The sequence below is a fragment of the Notamacropus eugenii genome, chromosome 1 (assembly GCF_028372415.1).
Source record: "Notamacropus eugenii isolate mMacEug1 chromosome 1, mMacEug1.pri_v2, whole genome shotgun sequence".
Lineage (NCBI taxonomy): Eukaryota > Metazoa > Chordata > Mammalia > Diprotodontia > Macropodidae > Notamacropus > Notamacropus eugenii.
In genome coordinates, this window is record NC_092872.1 from 8,675,989 (window position 1) to 8,697,422 (window position 21,434).

Here is a 21,434-nt window from a genome sequence, read left to right on the forward strand (position 1 = left end):
CACAGTAACAGTGACAACATAACGATCAACTGATTAACTTAGCTAGTCTTGTCAGCAATAAGGTGATCCAAGACAACTCTGAAGGGCTTATGATGAAAAATGCTATCCACCTCCAGAAAAAGAACTGATGGAGTTTGACTGCAGATTGAAGCATACTTTTTAAATACTTTCTTTATAATTCTTGATTTTTTAATCTTATTTTCTTTTACAACATCGCTAATATGGAAATGTTTTGCACGACTGCACATGTATCAAATTGCTTGCCTTCTCAAGGAGAGGGGGATGGGAGGAAGGGAGGGAGAGGATTTGGAACTTAAAATTTATAAAAAGAATATTAAAAATTTTTTGTTTACATGTAATTGAGGGAAAAAAGTAAAAAATAAATGCTAAAAAAAAAAATAGAGAGGTATAGGTAAAAGAACACAGGTCTTAGGGTCAAAAGACCTAGGTCTAAGCCATGGATGTGTCTCATCAAAAATGTCCCACAGTTTAAGGAATGTACAATAATGATGTCAGCAGATCAGAGGACTAAAGAATTTCAGTGAGTCAGTCAACAAGCATTTATGAAGCTCCTACTATGGCCATTTCGGAGGCCAGTTAATTCAAGGCCACACACATTTGTCTTTGTATTTTCAATGCCTGCCATGCTTGGCACATAGTAGAGATTTAATAAATGTTTGCTGAATTGAATGAAATTGAATTGAATGACCTGGTATAGGCCTTTGCACAACAGTTCCAAGAACAGTGAAGACAAGAAGTGAGGGATGGCAGACACACATTGACTGGAGATCACGGAATGCCATTGACTGAATGAGACCTTGCTACAGTTAGAGCCAAATGCACCCGCTGCCAGCTGCCAGTATATAGGATTTGCCTTGGATTCCAGGTATGGCAATCCCTTACCATTCCCCCACCCCCTGAGGGGCTCCTCTTGTTGCCTGGTGACAGATTAAATATGTGGAACTTCTGTCCTGAAGTGGGGCTGGGGGTGTAGGTTTGCTCTGATTAGAATAGGAAAGAGACGTATTTAAACTTGATACAAGGAAAAATCTCTTGGCAAGTGGAACAGTCCCAAAGAGGAATAAGTCACCTCAGAAAGCCACGGATTCCCCTGCACTGGAGAGGTTCCAGTGAAGACTTGCTGACTGACTCTTGGGGATGTCGAGCGGAGGATTCTCTTGTTCAGGTATGAATGGGGCTAGATGACCTTTGACCTTCCAATGCCAAGGTTCTGCGATTCAGTAAACCCAGCCCAGCTGCTGTCCTTTGGAAGAGAAGGAAAACCCAACAAACTGCTGTAGCAAAAAATTTTATTCTGTCTTGAAGGCTTTGCCTTCTTTGTGACCTGGAACCCAGGGAGTCAAGGCAGTGCTGGGGGGAGGGCAGGAGCAAAGGGGTTGCTCAGGCTGCTTGGAAAGTCTTGGTGGTAGCCAGGGGTAGTAATGGTACAGATTCCTCTCTTCTGCCTCCTCTTTTTTCCTCCTCTTCCTCCTCTTTTTCTTCTTTCTTTTTCTCCCTATGCAGTTTTCTCTTTGGCAGCTTCCTTCTCTTCTGCTAGGGCTTGGAGTCTCTCTCTTTCTTTAATGAGCTGAACTCCACAGTAGGTTACAAACAGGATGACCAAGGTGCTTTGGGGGAATCCTAGGAAAGTGACATGAGGTGTTAGTGCTGTGGGTTGGGTAAGATCATCCCCTTTTCCCTGCCCTAGCCTCACACACTGGTTAAGGCCACAGATTTCCTCTACTTCCTCAATGTGATCTCCCCAGCCCCCACAATGCAAAGCTTGACCTTCCCCTTTCTAATAACCTCAAAGCATATGTGTGTGTGTGCGTGTGTGTGTAGTATTTAGAGCTGGATGACCATTTAAGACATGAACGTCAGAGCTAGGAGACCCCTGAAGACATAGAATATAGATTATCAGAGCTAGGAAGGACCCTAGGACATGTATGGATCGTCAGAGCTGGAAGTAGAGAGTGTCTGATTTTATGGGGAAGGAAACAAAAGCTCATAGAGAATTACTGACCTTCACAAGGTCACCTTGCTGATTAGTGACTTGAGTTAAATTGCAGTCTTAGCGTCAGATTCCTTCTCCCATCCCACCTCTAACTGGCCAGGCTTAGCCACTTGGGACACCCGCCTGGCCTAGCCTCGTCTTTGTCCTCCCCTCCTCTTCTCCCGGCAGGTCTCCAATGCCCCCAAACAAACCTGTGAGCACTAGGCGTCTGATCACTAACTCCATGAACTCCAGGCTGTTCAGAGACACGAGGTTGTACACGATGATGGACCAGAAGTTTGCAGCCCCAAAGAGAGCCCGAGCTCTCCGGGACATCTGCTCTGACACTGAGGCCTGTCCAGCCCAGGAAACCAGAGGGAAGATGGTGTGGGGGGGAAGGGAGGGGAAGAGAAAAGGAGAGGGGTGGAGAAAGTGGAAAAAGAGGGGAAGGAGGAGGAGGAGGGAAGGAGTCAGAGAACAGAACTTTAGGCTCTAGAGGCCTCAGAAACACAGCCCCCTCTTCATTACCCAGGGAATAGGGCCAGGGATTAATAGGGAACAGGGATAATTTCTCCTTCCTGCGCCTGCTGCTCTCACTTTAGTACTGGACTTGCGGCAGGAAGCCTGGCCGGCCACTTCCTAGATGTGTGTCTTTAGACAGTTCCCTTCTGTGAGCCTCAGTTTTCTCTTCTGTAAAATGGAGGTGATAGTACTTACAACACATGCCTAGAGCACTTTTTAAACCTCAAAGGGTTAAAGAAATGGGAGCTGGAATATTATTAGTGAGTTAGATCTGACAGACCATCTTACCTTCTCATCTTACAAATGAGGAAACTGAGGCCAAGTGGGGGAAAGTCACTTGCCATCCAAGGTCATAATGAAGGTCAGCATCAAAGACAGGTCAGAAGCCAGAGCTCCTGCCAGGGCATCACACTGAACACCAGTTGGACAATGCAAGAGAACTGTGGAGTTTCTTCTATTTCCTCTGGTCCCAGTCCCTACTCTATTCAGCAGAAAATGTAGGTAACGTGGGTTTAGGATCCAGAGTCAGGCTCCCCAGTCTCTGCTTGGTGTCTGCTGCCATCCTGACATCTTCTTTATCTCTTCTCCTGGCCCTCCCCATCGCCTGGCTCTGTCCATCCCAGCTCACCTCTGCTCGGGCCACTGGTCCCCACTCAGCAAGCTTCTGTACCCACAGCTCAAAGTTGAGACCAAAACAGTTCAGCGCAGACCACAAGTAGACAATATCACATGGCCCTAGCCACAACGTGGTGATGGCAAAGGTGGCCAGTGTGGCCCCCAGCTCTGGCCCCACGGACTGGTGCTCCCCACCAACCGCGTTATAGACATATCTGCAGGGAGAGGGGAGGAGAGGGTTAACTCCACAGGGGACCTAGAGAGGATTAACTGTAAGGGACACTGGGAGAGTCGAGGGAGAGTGTGAATCACTGGGACAGAAGAATTTGGGCAGGTGGGGTAGGTCACAGATCCCCTATCAGCTGCCGCCCTAGTTTTCCAGTGACGTCCCAAAGACATTGCCAATTTCCAGAACATGGGGAAGTGCTACTCGTGAATGCTCCACCCAGGGAAGTCCCACCCCTGGAAATTAACTGACTCAGATGGTCCTTCTCCTCTTTCCTTCATCTCCTACATTTAAAAAAAAATTATATATTTTTCAAGGAACGAAAATTGATTTTCCCTCTTAACTTTTCTCCCTCAACTATTGTAGAAAAAAGAAAAGAATCCCTTGTAACAAATACACATAATCAAGCGTAACAAACTAACTCCAGCCCTGGCTACACCCCAACCTGACCCTGTTCCATTTGACTCCCCATTCAGCTCAGGGGTCCCCCACCCAGAGGACAACACTACGCATGGGAAACACTCACTTGCACAGCCAGTCATTGATCCCACGGTCAAAGTGCCTAGGATGTAGAGAAGAAATATTGGTGGAAGAAGGATGTAGGTGTTAAGGAGCCCCAGGGAGATATGGGGATCTCAGAGGGCCCCAAGGGGACATAGATGTATCTCAGTGAGCTCTGAGGGCATAAGGGTATCTGGGGGAGCCCTGAAGAGACAGAGAAGGGACTGGGGTATCTCAGAGGAGTTAGAGCACAGAGGTTTCTCAGGAAGAAATCAGGCAATAAAGAAATCTCAGGAGACAGGTGTCTCGGGGAGTGCTGAAGGGACCGATGTTCAATGAACTCTGGGGAGACAAGAGTGCCTCAGGAAGCCCTGAAGGGGCAGGGATATCTCAGGGAGCTTTAAGGGTATAAACCATATGTGACCTTGTAGGCCTTCGGGTGCGGTCTTTTGCCTGAGTCCAAGTTTTATAGAACAAATCCTTTCGTTAAGGGGATTTATTCTGTGAAGTTTGGATTCAGTTTAAGGGCCGCACTCGAGGACCTAGAGGGCCACCTGTGGTCTCAGGGCCACAGGTTCCTCACCCCTGAAGGGGTTTCTCAAAGACACTCAGGGGGTGCAGGGATATCTCAGTGATCTCTGAGAATAAAGGGGTGCCTTTGGAAGGCCCAAAGGGACAGAAGCATTTCGGGGAGGTTTGAGAGAACAGGGGTATGTCAGAGATCCCTAGGATAAGGGTCCTGAGAGAGTCCTGAGATGATGGGGTGCTTCAGGGGCACCTGAGGTCAAAGAGGTATTTCAGAGCATCGTAGGGAAGACAGGAAATTTTCGGGGAGCCCTGAGGCAGACCCCATGTTTTGGGAGAAGATTAAAGAAAAGGAGAAAGGGAGGTAATATTTAGGTAGCATGGTGTGGGCCATGTTGATAGAAGATGGAAATAGATGAGAAGTTTAAGAAATCGATCATATTCCTTAAATCATGCCTCGTATAGGAGGCATGATAGAGCAACGTTAAGTGACTTCCACCACTCACACATTGGCAGGAGTTCTCTTTCAGCCAGAAACAGAGCAGCTAAAAATTTCGGGATTTGACTTGATGCTAATTTTATCCTCCCCATGGTAGAGGGGGTAATGAGACGTGGCCATTCTGGATCGGAGTATGACCCACAACAAAACAGAAGAGGAACATCTGAGGTGAAGTAATTCCTCGATCTTAGAATCGATGAGGAGGAGAGGAGATGTGGGCACAATTGGGTAGGTCTAGAAGAAGCAGTATGTGGTGGTGGCAGACTGCTGGATTTGGAGTCAGGAGGATCGAATTCAAACCCTGTTTCTTATATTTACTTGCTATGTGACTATGGGTGAATCACTTAACCCCTCTGAGTCTCAGCTTTCTGATCTGTGAAGTAGAGGACACAGTGTCAGTAATATTTTTCTCCCAGGATTTTTTGTGAGCATTAAATTCGATCATGTAAAGTGTTCTGGAAACCTGGAAGCAGTCATTAACATGTAGGCTAGATTTTTTGGAAAGCAAAATTTAGAGAAAGGATAAATAGACTCCCACTGACTAAAATTCTTCAGGGGAAGTTATCTCAGGATGGATGGGCATTTCTCAAGAACAAATTCTAAAGAAATAATTCCGGAGAAGAAGGTGAAGTTCTCTCAAGAGAGCTATTTGAATGTATAGGGCACTTAATGACCACCTCAATTTAAAAAGACATGTACTTACAAAGAAATATAGATGAGATAATGCAGAATGATTAGTAGAATGAGAGCACTGTATATTTAATGAAAAAAGGATGGTAAGGGAGGGGAAGGGAAATAGGATAAAAAGGGCAGGGCTTTAGTCAGGATTGGAAGGGAACAACCAGGGAAAAATGTTGTCTTTGTATGTTTGTTTATTAATTCATTTTTAATGCCTTGTTAAAAGCTAAGTATTTGGGAGTAATATCTTATCCCTTGTTTTCTATGGTTATTTTGCGTTGATGGTTGTTAGGCATATTATATATTAAGTAAGTACATATGATATTTTCAATAAACATGGGCACAGAAAATGGAAGCAAGGGCAGGGAATGAGGAATGAGTACAGTATCTTATTGGCCCGTAAGAAAAGAATTAAAGTGCCAATTATATGGATAACACAAAAGACTTTATTGGCCGTCTGGCGGGCAAAGAAAAACAAAAGAGCGATGCTAGAACTACTGGACTCTTATTTTACTTCTTTTTTCTCTGCCAAGAATAATATTCTTTGGACTAGAAAGGACAGGAGAAAGATGACTAATAGGGAGTTAAAAAACCCAAGACATGTTAGGAAACCATCTAGGTCATCTTGATGAGTTTAATTATGGGCCCAGACAAAGGACACTCCATGGAGAAAAGGACTGGAAGGTATGATTGATGAACTACTCTCAGCGATCTTTGAAAAATCACAGAGCATTTGGCATGTTGTTTGGTTGGGCTGAACTGCTCTTTTTCTCTTTCTTTTAAAATCTTTATCACAAGGGATGGCTTACTGGGCATGTTTGGAAATGAATGGGATGTAAAAATCAAGGGTAACAATGAAGATGAGATAAAATTTTTAAAAGAAAGTTCATAGAGAAATAGGAGAGCCACCATGGATTGGAGAAGGAAAAATGTCATCCTGATTTTCAAAAAAGGGAGGAGAGTGAAGTCTGCTAATTATGGGCCAGTAAAAGCCTAATTTGTTTCAATTCCTGATAACATTCTAGAATACCCTATTAAGAATCAGTCCTTGCCAAAGGTGTTTGACCACAGAGTATATTCCACACAGGATTCTCTAAAGATGAAATAGAACGAATACAGGTGAAAATAGAATGCAAGGATTATCTATAGATGACGAAGTCCTCCAACTCCTTCTATTTGAGATGACTGTGCCAATTGCTCCAAGTCCTTAAATACTACAGAGCCTGTTCAGTGATTTCCACATCCACACTATAAAGTCAAGTCTAATCATCCAACTGCCAAGATCAAGTGGATGAGCGATGCCTAATGCTCAGACTTGGATGGGCAGTTGAATGGCCATCCATGTTCCTTGGCAGCAGGTATCTCAGACAAGATGCAGCAGACAGGCATAGAATTGAAGAAGAGAGAGGGGTAGATTGCCTTTGGGAAATTGCATAAAGCACTTCCAAAAATTTCAAGCTATCCTTGAAATGAAAAAATTAAATGTCTTCTAAAATAGCAATGTTCTTCCAGTGATGTCATATGGTTGCCAAGCAAGGGGTACCATAATCCCTAAAGAATCGGAATTGTGAGTGACCCAGAGGGCAGTGGAAAGATATGTGGTATCTTGGTATACAAGTAGTCTGTGGTGCGTTACCACTAGAGGTCTTTAAGCAAATGCTAGACCCTAGAGAGGGGATTCTATAGAGGGAATCCTGTAGAAGAGCTCTTGCTTGGGTCCAGGTTGGACCAGATGCCCTCTAAGATCTTGTCCACCTTGAAGATTCATATGAGCAGGGGAATTTCAGGGGGACAAGAGTCTCCAGGCATTCTGAAGGGAAAGGGGAATTTTAGGGAGCTCTTGGAGGGAGAGGGGACAGGTGAATGCCAGGGAGTCCTGAGGGGACAGGGATATCTCCAGCACTCTATGGTAGTGGTGGTAGTGGAAAGGGAACAGACTTACGTTTCTGCAAAGACGTAGAGGGCTGTGATGCACTTAGGAGCCTGGGGTGGGTCCAGATGATCCAGCCGGGCCACAGTGTTCACGACGCCAAACATCACAGCTGCCTTCACCCAGTCATACACCAGATTGGAGTAGGCCAGGCCCGCTGGGGGCCAACAAGGACCTGTGTCACCCTCTCTAGCCTGGGAGGTCAATGCATCCACCACCCTGCATCCAATCAGACCCTCCCCCTCAATCACCCTCTATGGAACCTGAAAATGGAGCCTTCCTGTCACCTCATGACCTATCCATCCTTCTTTACCCTGGTTTGTGACCTTCACTCCCATTTCCACCCTGAAGGGCCAGTTCTCCAAGAGGACCATTAAGAAAATCTCTGCAACTTTTCAAAACAAAAATGATCCTTTAGTCCTGTGAATTGAATGACTGACTGTCCTGCCCTAGTTCCCATCGTTTGACCCTTAGCATCCTGTGAGAGCTTGACACCTTCTTCCCACATTTCCCACCAAAATGCCAGGGGATATTTTAAAGTGACTAACGGTCCCTAGCTCATGAAATGGTCTTAGTGGTTTCTTTGTTTGTCTGCAGAGCTTTGGAGTCTGACTCCATCAAGAAGACGAATCTTAAGGCAGGAGTCAGGCCCACGGCATCATGGAAGGGTTGGAAATTGGGGGTGGAGGGGATGGTCTAGTCCAAATCATATCTGAGCATGAGTCCCAGAAGGGTTTAGCATCCTCCCAAAAATTACAACGTTATCTCCATCTGAAACCCTCCAAGCACAGGGGTTTACCACCTCATTCCATCTGTAGACAGCTCTGAGTGTTACAAAGCTTTTCTTTATAAGGCTATGAAACTAAAATTTGCCCCTCTTCATTCATCCAGGAAACTTTATTTAAGTACCTTCACTTAAGTACCACTCCACTCAAATACCTTCTATGCACAGATCACTTTGTTGGATGCTGGCACTGATATCAAATGTAGCTGAGACCTGGCCCCTGATCTCCTGGAGCTCTGCTCTCTTCTCTCAGTGCCCAATAGGATCCAGAAGGATAAATCTTCCATATTACAGCCCTTCAAATCCTTAAATATAAGTACCACATCCTCTCTAAGTTTTTTCTTCTCCTGGAGAAACAGGCCCAGTCCTTTCCGAGATCCTTCATATGGCCTCTGGGCCCCTCACCACCATGGTCACTCTGAACTTGTTCTAGCTTGTATCTTTCTTAAAACGTAGTACCCCCAATTTGGACAGAGTAACCCTGAGGAAGTTGGTCAAGGGAAGAGGAAGGAAGTGGGGTGGATTATTATCTCCTTTGTTCTGGACTTTTGGGCTAGAAGTCAAGAACCTTGAGTCTCTCATGTGTCCTTGGGAAAATTATATGTCTTCTCGGAACTTCAGTTTTTGTTTGCTTTGTTTTTTTCTGCACTTTGAGTCAGGGAACCTGAGTTTAAATTCCATTCCCATACCTATTGGCTGTATGATGCTAAAAAATATCTTCATCTCTAGAGCTCAGTTTCCTCATCTGTAAAATGGTGATGATGTTTCCTGTGCTTCCCACCTCCCAGGGTTGTTTTGAGCAAAGTGCTTCGTGAACTCTAAAGCATCCCAGAAATGAGAGCTGTTATTGTTGGGAGGATGCTGCTGAGGCCAAGGGAGAGAGGAGACAGTGGCACAAAAGTGCTCTTTGTTTGAGGACAAATAGGGCTAAAATCTTATCTGGGCAAGAGGAAAGGAGATGGCATCTCTCCTGGCCTGGGAGGAGGAGTGGAGGCTGGGAGAGGAAATGGTTGGGAAGCTGAGGTTATCCCAAGATGTAAAGGAGTAAGTGACGTGAGGGGATGGTTTGAATTTTGGCTATGTGAGCCATTAGGTCTGGGACTCTGCAGGGCCTCCTCCCTGGACAGAATGAAGGGGCAGAGGCTTTCACAAAAGTGGACCAGCCCTTGCCCTCAGAGAGCTTCTAGTCCACTAGGAAGATACAAGTACCCAGATACATAAATGCAAAATACATACCCAGTAATTTCAAGAGGAAGAAAGCACTAAGTGGGCACTTAATGGCAGTTTTTGGAATTGATTATTCCCCCTCTCTAAAAGAATTTCAGAGGATGCTTTGCCTACTTCTGATTGAACCTCAGCAATCTGGCACATCTTTCTCTTATACACACACACACACATACACATTTTGCTATGTGTATATATACATGTACATATACACAAGGAATGTATAAGCACACAGAGATATACACAAACGTATATACGGAAGCACATAAAACACATTCATAGACACATACAAAGACGCCAACATATGCACATAAATGTACACATATGGACCCATAAAAACACAGACACATACAAACACATATATATGCACAGGTACGCATAAACACACATACACAATTATACAGACCCATACAAACATGCAGACATACTGCCCATTCTTCCAGGACGGTCCCTGCCTGAGCAGTCTCAGATCTGCTCAGGTCACTGGAGGCGGGCAGCCTGCCACAGGCTCAGGGTTCCCCAGCACCCACAAATGCTTTTTTCTAAGACACTTTTGTTTGAGAAAAATCTGCCTAGGGCCTGGAGGTGGGGGAGTCACAGGTGTGGGGGAAAGTCCCCTGGTTCCTGCCAGATCCCACATCTAGTCCTCACCCACCTAGAGCCCAATCTGAGAGTCGACTGGTGAACTTGAGGTCGTTAGGAATGGTAAGGATGTAGAAGAAATGAAAGAACACGTCCACAGCTACAATGGAGGCGAGGCTGAGTCCCGCCTGGGTTCGGATCTGCCACATTTCCCACTCTCTCCGAACGGGCTCCAGCTGGCTCACCTGGGGGTGGGGGGAGGAGGAGATGCTTACCTGGCTCTAGCCTCACTCCTTTGGAGTCACAGTCCTGCCCTTAGGGATACCCCCACCCTTGGTCTAAGTTGGGGGGCGGGGGAAACGCAGCCCTACCCCCAAGGGAGCTCATAGTGATCCCTCCACCCAGGTCCCTTACCTGGGCATGGAACTTGTCAAAGGTCATGAGGGGTCCAAAGAAGAAGAAGGGGAGATAGAAGTTGTATTTGAGCAGGTCCAGGAAGGAGTAATTGCCTTCCGGTCGAGCACAGTTCTCCAGGGCAAAGCTCATGCATCGGAAAATCGTGAAGCCGCTGCCCCCGTAAAACAGCACATCTTGAAGATCAAAAGTGCCCGTTACAAACCCGCTCTGGATGAGAAAGAACAGTAACCGCGCTCACTGGAGGCCCCTGGCATCTTCCCTCTCCCCTCCCCGAATCCTCCAAATCCTTCAGAGCCAAGTTCAACACCCATCCTATGGATCAACACCCCAGCCTATGGATCATCTCACAGATCAGATCTGGAAAGCACTTACTAAGCACAGTTCTAGTACATAGCAGATGCTCCTGCATAAATGCTGATTTCCCACTGCCCTCACTTCCTCCCTCCCAGCCTATGCAGGCTCACTCATGCATTCATTCAGGGCTCCGGTAAATGTCCTTTCCTTTCATGTCTGGACCTAAGAGCCACAACACTAAGGGAGAATAAAGGGAAGGGAGAATCTGTCCCTGCCTTCAGGAAGCTTACTACTCAGGAGAGAGCGAGTAGGAATAGACCCAGGCCCTGCCCTCAGGAAGCTCAAAATCTAGGGGAGACAAGAGTTGCAAACAAGGCAGGGTGTGAAGACGAGAGGAGAGTGTGGAGTCCCAGTTCTAAGGCTGAATGAAAGAGGTCCGGAGGGAGCGATGGTGTAGGCTGGGCCAGCTTTATGCGGGACAGGGGTAGGTAGGAACGGGGTTGTGCTGGACTTGGAAGGACAGGGAACTTTTGTAGAGGCATCGAGAAGAAGGAAAGGTACAAATCTCAGCTCTGCTGCTTACTACCTGTGTGACCTTGGGCAGGTGACTTACCCTTTCCAGGATTCAGTTACCTTCGTTGTAAAATGAGAGGTTTGGACTAGAGGACATCTGCATTCCCTTCCCTCTCTAGGACCTGGGACTCCTTTGGCTGCCCACGGCCCCTCTTTTCTCCTCCTCTTCCCTCCCCTCCTGACCTTCACTCATCTCAGGCTCACCTGCCATGAATTGGCGGGTTCCAGCTTGAACGAAGCCAGACTGGCGAGCCCCATGGTAAAGCACAGCCACCGTTGCTTGAGCAAGGAAACCATGTAGAGACCCAGGCAATGGGCCAAGAGGAGCAGCATGTAGGAGGAGCCCATGGTCCCCAGCACAGCGAGGGCCCCATACACTGCATACATCCAGGAGCGGAACTGTGGGCAGAGAAAGAAAGACCGAGGAGTAGATCCAGGGGGAAGAGGCAGTGAGGACATGGAGGTGCCTTATGGAAGCTGGACTAGCTCTAGGTCAGGAGTCAGGAGACCTGAGTCCCACCCATCTAGGAAAACGTCCTGTGTGACCTTAGGTAAGTCATTTCTCCTTCCTGGGCCTGAGTTTCCACACCTGTAAAATGAGTTTAGATGAGATGATCTCTAAGGGTTCATTCAGTTCTGATATTCTGTGATTTTAAGGTCCCTTCCAGCTCGGACATTCTGCTCAGTTCAGTTTCACAAGCATTCATTAAATGCCTGTTGTGAACTAGGCACTAAGGGGATACAAGCATGAAAACAAAATAATTCCTACCCTCAAAGATTTTATAGTTCAATGATTCTAAGTTGGGGAAGGATATCCTGCCAGAGCCTGGGGCATGTGAAGCCATAAAGGGGACGTATATAGGACAGGCAAAGGGGAGAGATGAGGAGGGATCTACTTTTGGAGGGATCCCGACTCACCTGTGGGGCGATCATAGAGCAGATCTTGGCAAAGAGCACGTGACCCGAGAGGGCAAAGATGATGATGTTTCGGAAGGAGGTGAACCACATCACCCACTCGAAATCCGCTACGTCCTGGTGGAGGGAGAGAAGACTGAATAAAGGTCTAGGTGGCATAGTGGATAGAGTATGGAGCTGGGAGTTGGAAAGACTCATTTTTGTGAGTTTAAATACAACTTCAGATACTTACTAGCTTTGTGACCCTGGGCAAGTCACTTTACCCTGTTTGCTTCAGTTTCCTCATCTTTAAAATGAGCTGGAGAAGGAAATGGCAAACCACTCCAGGATCTTTGCCAAGAAAACCCCAAATGGGATCATGAAGAGTCAGACACGACCGAAACAACTAAGCAACAACAAAGGAAGTAGAGAGGTCCCAGAACTCTCACTTCAGGCTGGAAGGGACTTGGGCTTGAGGCTCCCAGCATATGGAATTCACTCATCCGTATTCTTTTTCAGAATCTGCCTAGGAGGGCATATGCTTTCTTTTGTGTGAGGTAGATTTCACCACTGGTGGGGCAAAGAGGATTGGTTTAAGGTTGCTTAAATAAGTAGGGTCACCCATGGGTGGGGACCAGGACATTTTCTTACTTGCCCTCCTCCCAAACATTTCCCCTCATGCTTGGGATTCCACCATCAGTACTTCAGCTCTTAGCACAGAGTCTGGCACATAGTGAATATGAAATATATGCCTAGAGATTAAGTGGCTCATTTAAGTCTGGGGTTAAAGTGGTGGTTCCCAGGTTACAGATGGGGGCCCCTGGGAGTTGTGGGATCATCAATCCACACGTCCACTAAGTTTCACTCACTGGCAAAAGATGCAAATGAGTGAGTGCAATAAGTAAGCAGATAGACCCAGAGGGTGACTATGTCTCACATGGTAGAATTTTCATGTGCCTATAGATGTTACTGTGATGAATAACCTATCAATTCATTTCAAAATGTTCCCAAATTCATAGCTGCTTTTTGTTAATCGGCAGAATAACAGTTCAAGCACCATCCCAGGGAAGAATTGATAAGGAGGTCCTCAGAGAGATTGTCCGAAGTTAAACATGGTCTTCATACTTGTAAAGGTGGGGAACCGCTGACTTCGAAGTCAGAGCACGCAGCATAGGATTGTCCTGCTCTGACACTTGCTGGCTGTGAGAGCTGGAGTGAGTCAGTGAACCTCTCTGGGCCTCAGTTTCTTACCTGAGAAAATGAGGAGTTTGGACCAGAGAATTTCTGCAGTTTCTTCTGGCCCTAAATTCTATGATTCCTGTTAAAACCCAGATTCTCTTGAAAGAAGTGATTGAGGAGGACATCCTAGCCTGGTGATCTGATTAGTGGATAGAAGAGACCTTGAGGGCAAGAACATAGGGTGGGTCAACTTCAGTTGGGAGTGTGGTCTTTGTAGAGGACAGCAGGCTTGGGCAAGGGAGTGGGTATAACATGAGGCTACCAGGCCCTGCTGGTGGCAGCCATGACATAGGAAAGGGCACTGTATCAGAGCTTGTTGGTCTGGGGGTTAGTAGCAAGAAGGAACAAGGGATGGGGTGATAAGGTAGGAGGCCTTAATTTCTGCCTGGTCATCTCAGCAATATTTTCCTCCTGTGTCTTGGCCCTTCCTGTGAAATAGAAAATACCACTGGCCTCTGGGAAAGAGAGATGGGGGGGGGGGCACCTACCATCTTTCGTCCGATGTAATGCCAGCCAGGCTTCACCGACTCCCTGAAGGCCTTCCTGTTCATGTTTTCTGAGAAGAGATGTAGGAGTCATTGTCACTATCACTGGCTTCCTAGGGTTGGGTGCCTTTACTGCCTATTCTGAGGGCCAAGGTTGGAGACCTTTCATGGGGAGAGAGGGAGGGAGTGTGTCCCTAGAAATGCCCAGTGTGCATGTGAATGTAGATGTGTGTGAGTAGATAAGTGTGAGTGTAGATGTGTGTGTGTGTGTGTGTGTGAAAGATATGTGTGTGAGAGTGTAGACATGTGTGTGTGTTTCTCTAAGTCTGCACCTGTGCCTCTATGGGCCATTCTATTTTTCTTGTTTCTATGAAGCAATAGAGTCCTCAGAGTCAGGACCCCTGGGGCCACTGACACATGCTGACTGTGTGACCCTGGGCAGGTCATTGAACTTCTCAGTGCCACAGTCTAAGCCACAGTCTAAGACTGTAAGTAACAGGTACTGTCTGCTGATCAAATCACAGCCTGGGCCCTTCCCTATCTACATCTGTGCATATTACAGGATTTCAGGGGCTGAGGACCTCAGAGAACTTTTCTCATCCAACCTATCCCTGAATTGGGAACCCCTCTATACCATCCATACCATCCCTGCCATGGGATCCTTGGCCTTTGCTTTGAGGCCTCTGGGGATGAGGAACTCACCGCCTCCTAAGGAAGCCTGTCCATTTGGGTGTATTATGTATGGAGGAGTATCTGTGAGCATAGGTGGGTATTTATGTATGTTTCTCAGTGTATACATGTCAGTCTGTAAGTACATATAATGATGATGGTTAACATCTATATAGTACCTACTGCACGCTAGGGGGCAACTAAGGCAGTGTAATGGATAGAGTGGAAGGTCAGGAGCCAGGAAGACCTGAATTCAAATCCTGCCTCAGACACTTATAGCTGTTTGACCCTGGATAAGTCACTCTGCCCTGTTGACCTCAGTTTCCTCATCTGTGAAATGGAAAAGGAAATGGTAAACCCTCCAGTATCTCTGCCAAGAAAACCTCAGAAGGGGTCACCCAGAGTCGGGCACAACTGAACATGACTAGTTGACAGGCACCGTATGAGACACTTTACAATCATGGTCTCATTTGATTCTTACAACAACCCCGGAAAGTCGGTGCTCTAATCCCTGTTTTACAAGGGAGGACCCGGAGGCAGACAGAAGCTAAGGCCAGGATCACGCAGCTGGTAAATGTCTGAGACCGGATTTCAATTCAGATGCTCCTGGCTCTGAGCCTGACTCTCTTTCCCTGTGTCACCTATGATGTCTGTGGATGTGTCCGGTTCTGTCTGCACTCCCAGCCCTCTTTGTACTGTCCAGGGTCCGCCCTCGAAGTGATCGCTCCTCTGACAGTAACCCTTGCCACACCTCACCCCTGAGGCTGGGATGGGACTTCTCTCTCTCTCTCTCTCTCTCTCTCTCTCTCTCTCTCTCTCTCTCTCTCTCTCTCTCTCTACTGCCTCCCACATCCATCTCCCATTTTATCTCACCCTTCCCCTCCTCCTAATACTAACACTAGTGCTAACACTAATGGAGTACATTGCAATGCGCTTTCTCCTTCCACTACCCGAGAGGGAAGGAGTAGACATCTGATCATCTCTCTTGAGTAGAGGGGATGACAGATTTAGAAGTTAGTGCCCCAGGTGACACAGATACTAAATGACAAAAGCAGTAAGAGAAACATGCTGGTCTAAATATTAGCTTTGATTTCCATGGGGCTCTAAGGTTTATAAAACACTTTCTTCACAACAGGCCATGAGATGGGTGGTACAAAGTTTGTCATGTCCATTTTATGGATGAAGAAACCAAGGCCTTAAGAGGAGTGATTCGGCCAAGATCACATCACTAGAAGGCATTGGAATGGAGATTTGAAACCAGGGCTTCTGATTCAGAATGCAAAGGAATGAAGACCTCTCTCTTTCCATCCACATCCACCCCTCTACCTCCCTTCTCTCCGCACTCCTCCAAAAATGTCCAAAGATGGCAAAGAATTCCCTTTTTCAACACAAGGGCTTACCTCGAGATGCCTCGAAGAGTCCACTGCCAGCATAGCCCAGAGCACCCACCAGAACCAGGGCATAGAGAGCCAGCTCAGGAGGGGGCAGCGAAGTCTTGATGCCCATATTTGATGAGGGGAACCAGTGGGGCCCAGGAGCTGGAGAAGAGGACCTGACCAGGTTAGCTGCTCTTTTGTGTCTAGAACCCAAGCAAGGTAGCACCAATGCACTCCCCCTGGTGCCCTGCCCACCCCTAGTCCTGCCCTTTTCAGTCCATCTGCCTCTCTTGGGGAAAGTCGATGTTCTGCCCTGGGAGGCCTCTATCCTCAGGGAATCCCCAGATTGAGAAGGGGAACCTTAGCCCCTTTCCTTCCCGCTCTGCCCTCCTGGGAGCCCCTGGACTAAAAAGGGAGAAAGAGCTTCTCGATGCAGTCAGTCTCACTGAAAGAATATTAATGGGAATTCTTCATTTACTATTTTTTCAAGCCATCTTCCTATTGGCAATGTCCTTGGATTCATATTGGACTCCTACAGTAACCCTATGAAGGAGGCAGGGCAGGACTAACCGGCCCTATTTTACAAATAAGGAAACTGAGCCTCAGAGAGGCTCAAGTTGGCACAATGAGTGAGGACAAGAACCTAGATCTCTAGATTCCCAGTCAGGGGTTATGGGTTGCACCCCTGGGCCCCCAAACATCCATAATCCGTGGGAGTCATTCCTCTCAAGTCTACTCCCCCCTTCTCTCCCCATGAACTTCCCCCACCTCCCAGGGCCCAGGGAGCATTTCCCCTCTGTTTCCACCTGGCACAGGGGAGAGGGTCCTTACCTTGCCGAGGTCGGGTCTCCCAGAAGCCCTAGAGCAGGCTCGGAGGGGGAGAGAGGCCTAGCCCCTCCTGCTGCCTCCCTTTCAGGAGCCTGGTTCCCTGGGCCAGCCTGCTCCGGTTACTGTCCTGGCTCTGCCACCACGGTCTGGGGCTCAGGTTCCTGAAAAGGGAGGGGAGATGGAGTGAGGCCAGCTTATCTCCCTCCCTCCTTCTCAGGGCCTCACTAGGCAGTCTGACTCCCCAGGCCCTTTCCGTTCCCCATCTACACCCTGGGCCTGAGGACCCCAAAGAGGCCTTTGGATATCATCTAGTCCTGCCTCCCTTTTTTACAGATGAGGAACTCGATGTTTAGAAAGGTCTGGCAGATAACTTACCCAAGGTCACACAGTTAATAAGTCATCAGACTAGGACTTGAACCTAAGTCTTTTGATTCCAAGACAAGTGTTCTTTCCACAACAACACAGTATGGTACTATCCTATAATATATATTAATGTAAATATGATATTACCATAGTAATATGCTCATTTTATAAATCAGAGAACGAATTTTAAGATATTAAATGACTTTGTGCCTCTCCCTGCCCCGAAAAAGGAAGGAACTTTGTGCCACAAGGGCCTTCCATCCCAGTTTCTCCAAGTAGTTATTAAAGGGTCATGCTGTCTTGGGCATGTGGAAGTTCCCCACTTTACTCCTGGGCTCAGGGGCAATTGGGGTAAGAGCTATGCTTGTTGGGACTCCCAGGGGATCAGGATCATGTTTGGGAACTGGAAAGAACCTTAGATTATCTGGTCCAACCCTTTTATTTTAAAGATGGGGAAACTGAGGCATCCCATAGGAGAAGAGACCTATAAAAGATTGCAGAAGTGACAGAGCTGGGATCCCAAGGCAAGCCAGAGTTCTTTCCCCTATACCATGCTACCCATTTTCTTACTGAGTTCCCATCCCCCTCACTGAGCCCAACCCCCCTTCTCCAGCCCCTCTACCATCACTGAGCCCCTATCCTCACCAAGCCCCCATTTCACTGGGCCCCATCTTCACTGAGCCCCTATCTCCTCACTAAGGCTTCATCCCCAGCAATGAGCCACATTCTCTTACTGAGTTTGGAGTTCCCTCACTTAGCTCCCATCACCTCACTTAACCTGTCTCCACCCCTGCCCTTCACTGAACCTCTATTCTCCTCTGTGATTCCCCACTCAAAGCAGATTTCAGCTTTATATAAGGAAAAATACTTAGAGCTGAAATGGGCTGCTTCTGGAGGTGGTGAGTTCCTCATCCCTGGAGGTCCTCAGTCAGAGCTGGATTACCCAACCCCTTGCTGGGGGTGTTGAGAAGATTCCAGCTTGGTTGGACTAGACACTCTAGGAGGTCCCTTCCAACTTCTGACACAGTGACAGAACCTTGGAGACAGTCTAGCTTACCTCCCTCATTTTACACATAGGGAAATTGAGGCCTAGCAAGGGGGAAGGGACTTGTCCAGGAGGGTCATTCAGTGAGTTATTGGCTGAGCTAGGACATGGACCACGAATCTCACGATGCTGAGGCTTCATTGCATCCTTCTGCTATACTGACTACGTCTCCTTACATCCAAGGCCCAAGGAGGTAATTGTGGATTACTGGATGGTCTGGGTTACTTGTGCACATATTCCCCCCACCATGGCTTCCTGAGAGCTCCCTCCCCTATCCACCTCACTACTACCTTCAGGAGTCTGCCCTTTCCTAATAAGATACTTTGTGAGGGTCCTGGCTTTCCTCCTTCCTCCTCCCCCTCCCCCTTTATCCATTTCCCTCACTTCTCTTCCTTCCTCGGTTTATATCTTCCTTTCCCTTTCCCCCTCCCTCCATCTAAGCCTTTTCTGCCTGATCTCTCTCTCTGTCTCTTTCTCTCTGTCTCTGTCTCTCTGTCTCTCTCTGTTTATGTCTCTCTCTGTCTCTCTCTCTCTTTCCCTCTTCCCCATTTCCTCCTCTTCCTTCCCTCCATTTGTCTGTCTCCTTTCATCTTTCCCTTTTTTCCTCCCTCTCTCCCTTCCATCCAGCCTTCCCTGTCTGTCCTTCTATCCCTCCCTGCCTGCCTTTTCTCCTATTTGTCTCCCTCTATATCACCTTCCCTCCTTCCCTCTCTCCCTAGCTGCCTTGGGCTCCTTGGAACCCAGCTGCTTCATGGAGGATGGAGCCCAGTTCTACAATGACTCCAAGTGAGTCGCTGTGACAGGCCTTTCCTGGGACAGTAACTGAAAGGTCAGAGGTAAGGTTCCTGAGACTGCAGAGCTGGGCCCTTCCTGGGCAGGATCTGGAGGCACCAGCACTTCCAAGCAGTTGCTTCCTTGCAAGATGAGGTCAGTGTTGCTATGGCCACAATGACAAAATCCCGACCCTTTGCTAGTAGAAGAGCATTGAATTCTAAGACGGGGGGACACAGGTTTGAATCTCAAGTCTGCTGTTTTCTTACTGTGTGACCTTAGAATACTCACTTCTTTGTCTTTCCTCATCTGTAAAATGGATGTAAACATACACTTTCTCCTCTTTGTGGCTGTTTAGGAGCTAGTCGTGAGTCTGATCTGCTTCTGCAGAACCAGGTTCCCATCACCTTCACTTCCCTCCACTCCCTGTCAGCATTACACTATTTCTCCTTCATGTTTTATTTAGAAAAATCCATTAAAGATATGTCTATAACCCCATTTTACAGAGAAAGAGATTGGAGTCCAGAGAGGCAGAAGGACTTTCTCAGTCACACAGCAAGTCATATAGTCCAGGGTTCTCAGCTCCTGGGGTCCTGGGTCAGCTCTCCCAACACTGCCAGGGGAAAGCAGTAAAGCCTATAAACAGTAAGAGCTTAAACCTGAACCAATTCTTTGGGGACACCCTGCAAAATGGAAAGGGCCCTGGACCTTGTCACTTAGCAGCTCTGTGATCTTGGGTAAGACTTCCCCCTCTCCAGGCCTCAGTTTCCTCCTCCGAAAAACTAGGTGATCTCTAAGGTCTCTTTCAGCTCTCAAGCCCCGCAGCCCCTCCCCTCCCAGAGATGCCTTCCCACTGACCATAGGAGGTCCTAAGGCCTCTGGGGGACAGTGCTAATGGAGTAAGTGACTGAAATTGGAACTGAGGAGTGAGGCGAGAGAAATAGCTTTGTCAGCTGCCTCCCACACGTCTCTTTCCAATTTTAGCTTCCTGAAGGCCCCAGGCAGCCGAGGCATTCCTATAAGGGTCTTGGGAAGTGTATGCATGGCCATGTGTAGGGGCCACCACGGATAATGCTCCCTCCCCCCTGTTCTGGCCCTCACCCAGAATGATTGTAGGGACTGAGATGAGCCTGGAGAAAGCAGTACGCGGATGTTCCATCTTGGGGACCTGGGCACCGGACCCAAGACACTCTGCTGACCTTCCCCCACTCCCTGCCCCAGCTGCCCTTGTCCATGCAGCTTTCCACCGGGCTACTGCTGCCCCAGACTTGGTTGCATTACAAATAAAAAGCATATTGTGGGATAGGGGAAGGGGATGGGTACTGGGGGTTTCTAGTTTGTTTCTCCTGAGTTCCCCTCCCAGCCTGCAGGTCCCTGACACCCAAAGAGTAAGAAGGGCTTCTAGTCTGGCAAGGGCATGCATCGGCTTGGCACTGACCTTGAGAAAGCTGCTGGTGCCCCCTTGGCATGGTCCCCAGAGAGCGTCCCAGGAGAGTCACAAGTGGGGTGAGGGGAAGGGGAGGGGAGCAAGCAGTGCTGAGCACAGGGGATGGGGGGGAGTTGGCACCTGGGTGTCCGTCTGTTCCTCTGTCCCTCTGTCCAGCTGTGGGTTCAGCAGGGCTGGGCTGAGCCCCTGGGAGGGGGCATACGTAGACACTAGGGATAATTGTGTGTGTCTGTCCAGCAGTGGGTCCAGTAGGGCTCTGGGGGCCCTAGGCAAGGGGTGTGTAGGGCCCCTGGGTATCCCCCTCCCTCCCAGCCCAGACAGGAAGCTAAGCAGAACTGTGAGTGGCGCCTAGGCTGCAGAGAACTGGTGTTCACCCAGCTCAGCTCTGCAGAGAGGGGGTTGGTTAGGAAGCTGCCAGTCATAGGCAGGCTGCAGGAGAGGCCAGGGCAGAGCCTTAGGGATTTTTCAGGGGGTGGGGGACATGGGTATGGGTTGGGAAAGAGACTGCAGGTTCTGAAAAAGAAGACTTTAGTGGGATTATAGCATAGAATTCAGAACTGGAAGGGACCAAGATCATGGAGCCCAAACCCTTTATTTCACAAAGAACCAAAAAGAGAGTGGTGACTTACCCAAGGTCATACGGCAAGTAGAATGTAACAAGCTGAAGAAGTAAACTCTAGTCCTCTGACTCGAGGCTGGGAGCTCATTCCACTACTGTGTCATGTTGGAGTTGGAGACCCTTCCCTAGGCCTGCTCAAACTTTGATGAGTCAAGGTGGACACATCATGACCTTCCCCTCAATCTATCCATTTCCCTGGCCAGTGCCCAGGCTCTTGCCTTTCCTCCCTCCTCACCCCCAATATCTGTCCTGATAAAGGGGCCAGGTCTTCCAGGGGCCTCGGCCTGAAATGACCTCTCCTTTCTGGATGACAGCCTCACTTCCTCCAGGAAGCC

The 21,434-nt window shown here is 48.0% G+C and overlaps 1 protein-coding gene across 1 annotated transcript; it reads right to left on the reverse strand.

Moving 5' to 3' along the window:
* Positions 1-1,293: 1,293 nt before the first annotated feature.
* On the reverse strand, positions 1,294-20,861 carry HHATL (hedgehog acyltransferase like). Its single transcript, XM_072652238.1, has 13 exons — positions 20,601-20,861; positions 16,858-17,015; positions 16,051-16,188; positions 13,985-14,052; positions 12,282-12,395; positions 11,568-11,762; positions 10,494-10,703; positions 10,153-10,324; positions 7,502-7,646; positions 3,883-3,918; positions 3,144-3,345; positions 2,206-2,347; positions 1,294-1,641 (listed from the first exon to the last, which is right to left on the reverse strand). The coding sequence occupies exons 3-13, from the start codon at positions 16,154-16,156 to the stop codon at positions 1,517-1,519; spliced, it is 1,515 nt and encodes a 504-aa protein (XP_072508339.1). The 5' UTR covers positions 16,157-16,188; positions 16,858-17,015; positions 20,601-20,861; the 3' UTR covers positions 1,294-1,516.
* Between the last annotated feature and the right edge of the window lie 573 nt (positions 20,862-21,434).

Coding starts and splice junctions, on each gene's coding strand:
- HHATL (XM_072652238.1), bottom strand. CDS start 16,156: ATGGGCATCAAGACTTCGCTGCCCCCTCCTGAGCTGGCTCTCTATGCC. Junction 7,647..10,152: donor ACTCTCAGATTGGGCTCTAG/GTGGGTGAGGAC, acceptor GTTGGCCCCCAG/CGGGCCTGGCCTACTCCAAT. Junction 2,348..3,143: donor GACCAGTGGCCCGAGCAGAG/GTGAGCTGGGAT, acceptor TGGGCTGGACAG/GCCTCAGTGTCAGAGCAGAT.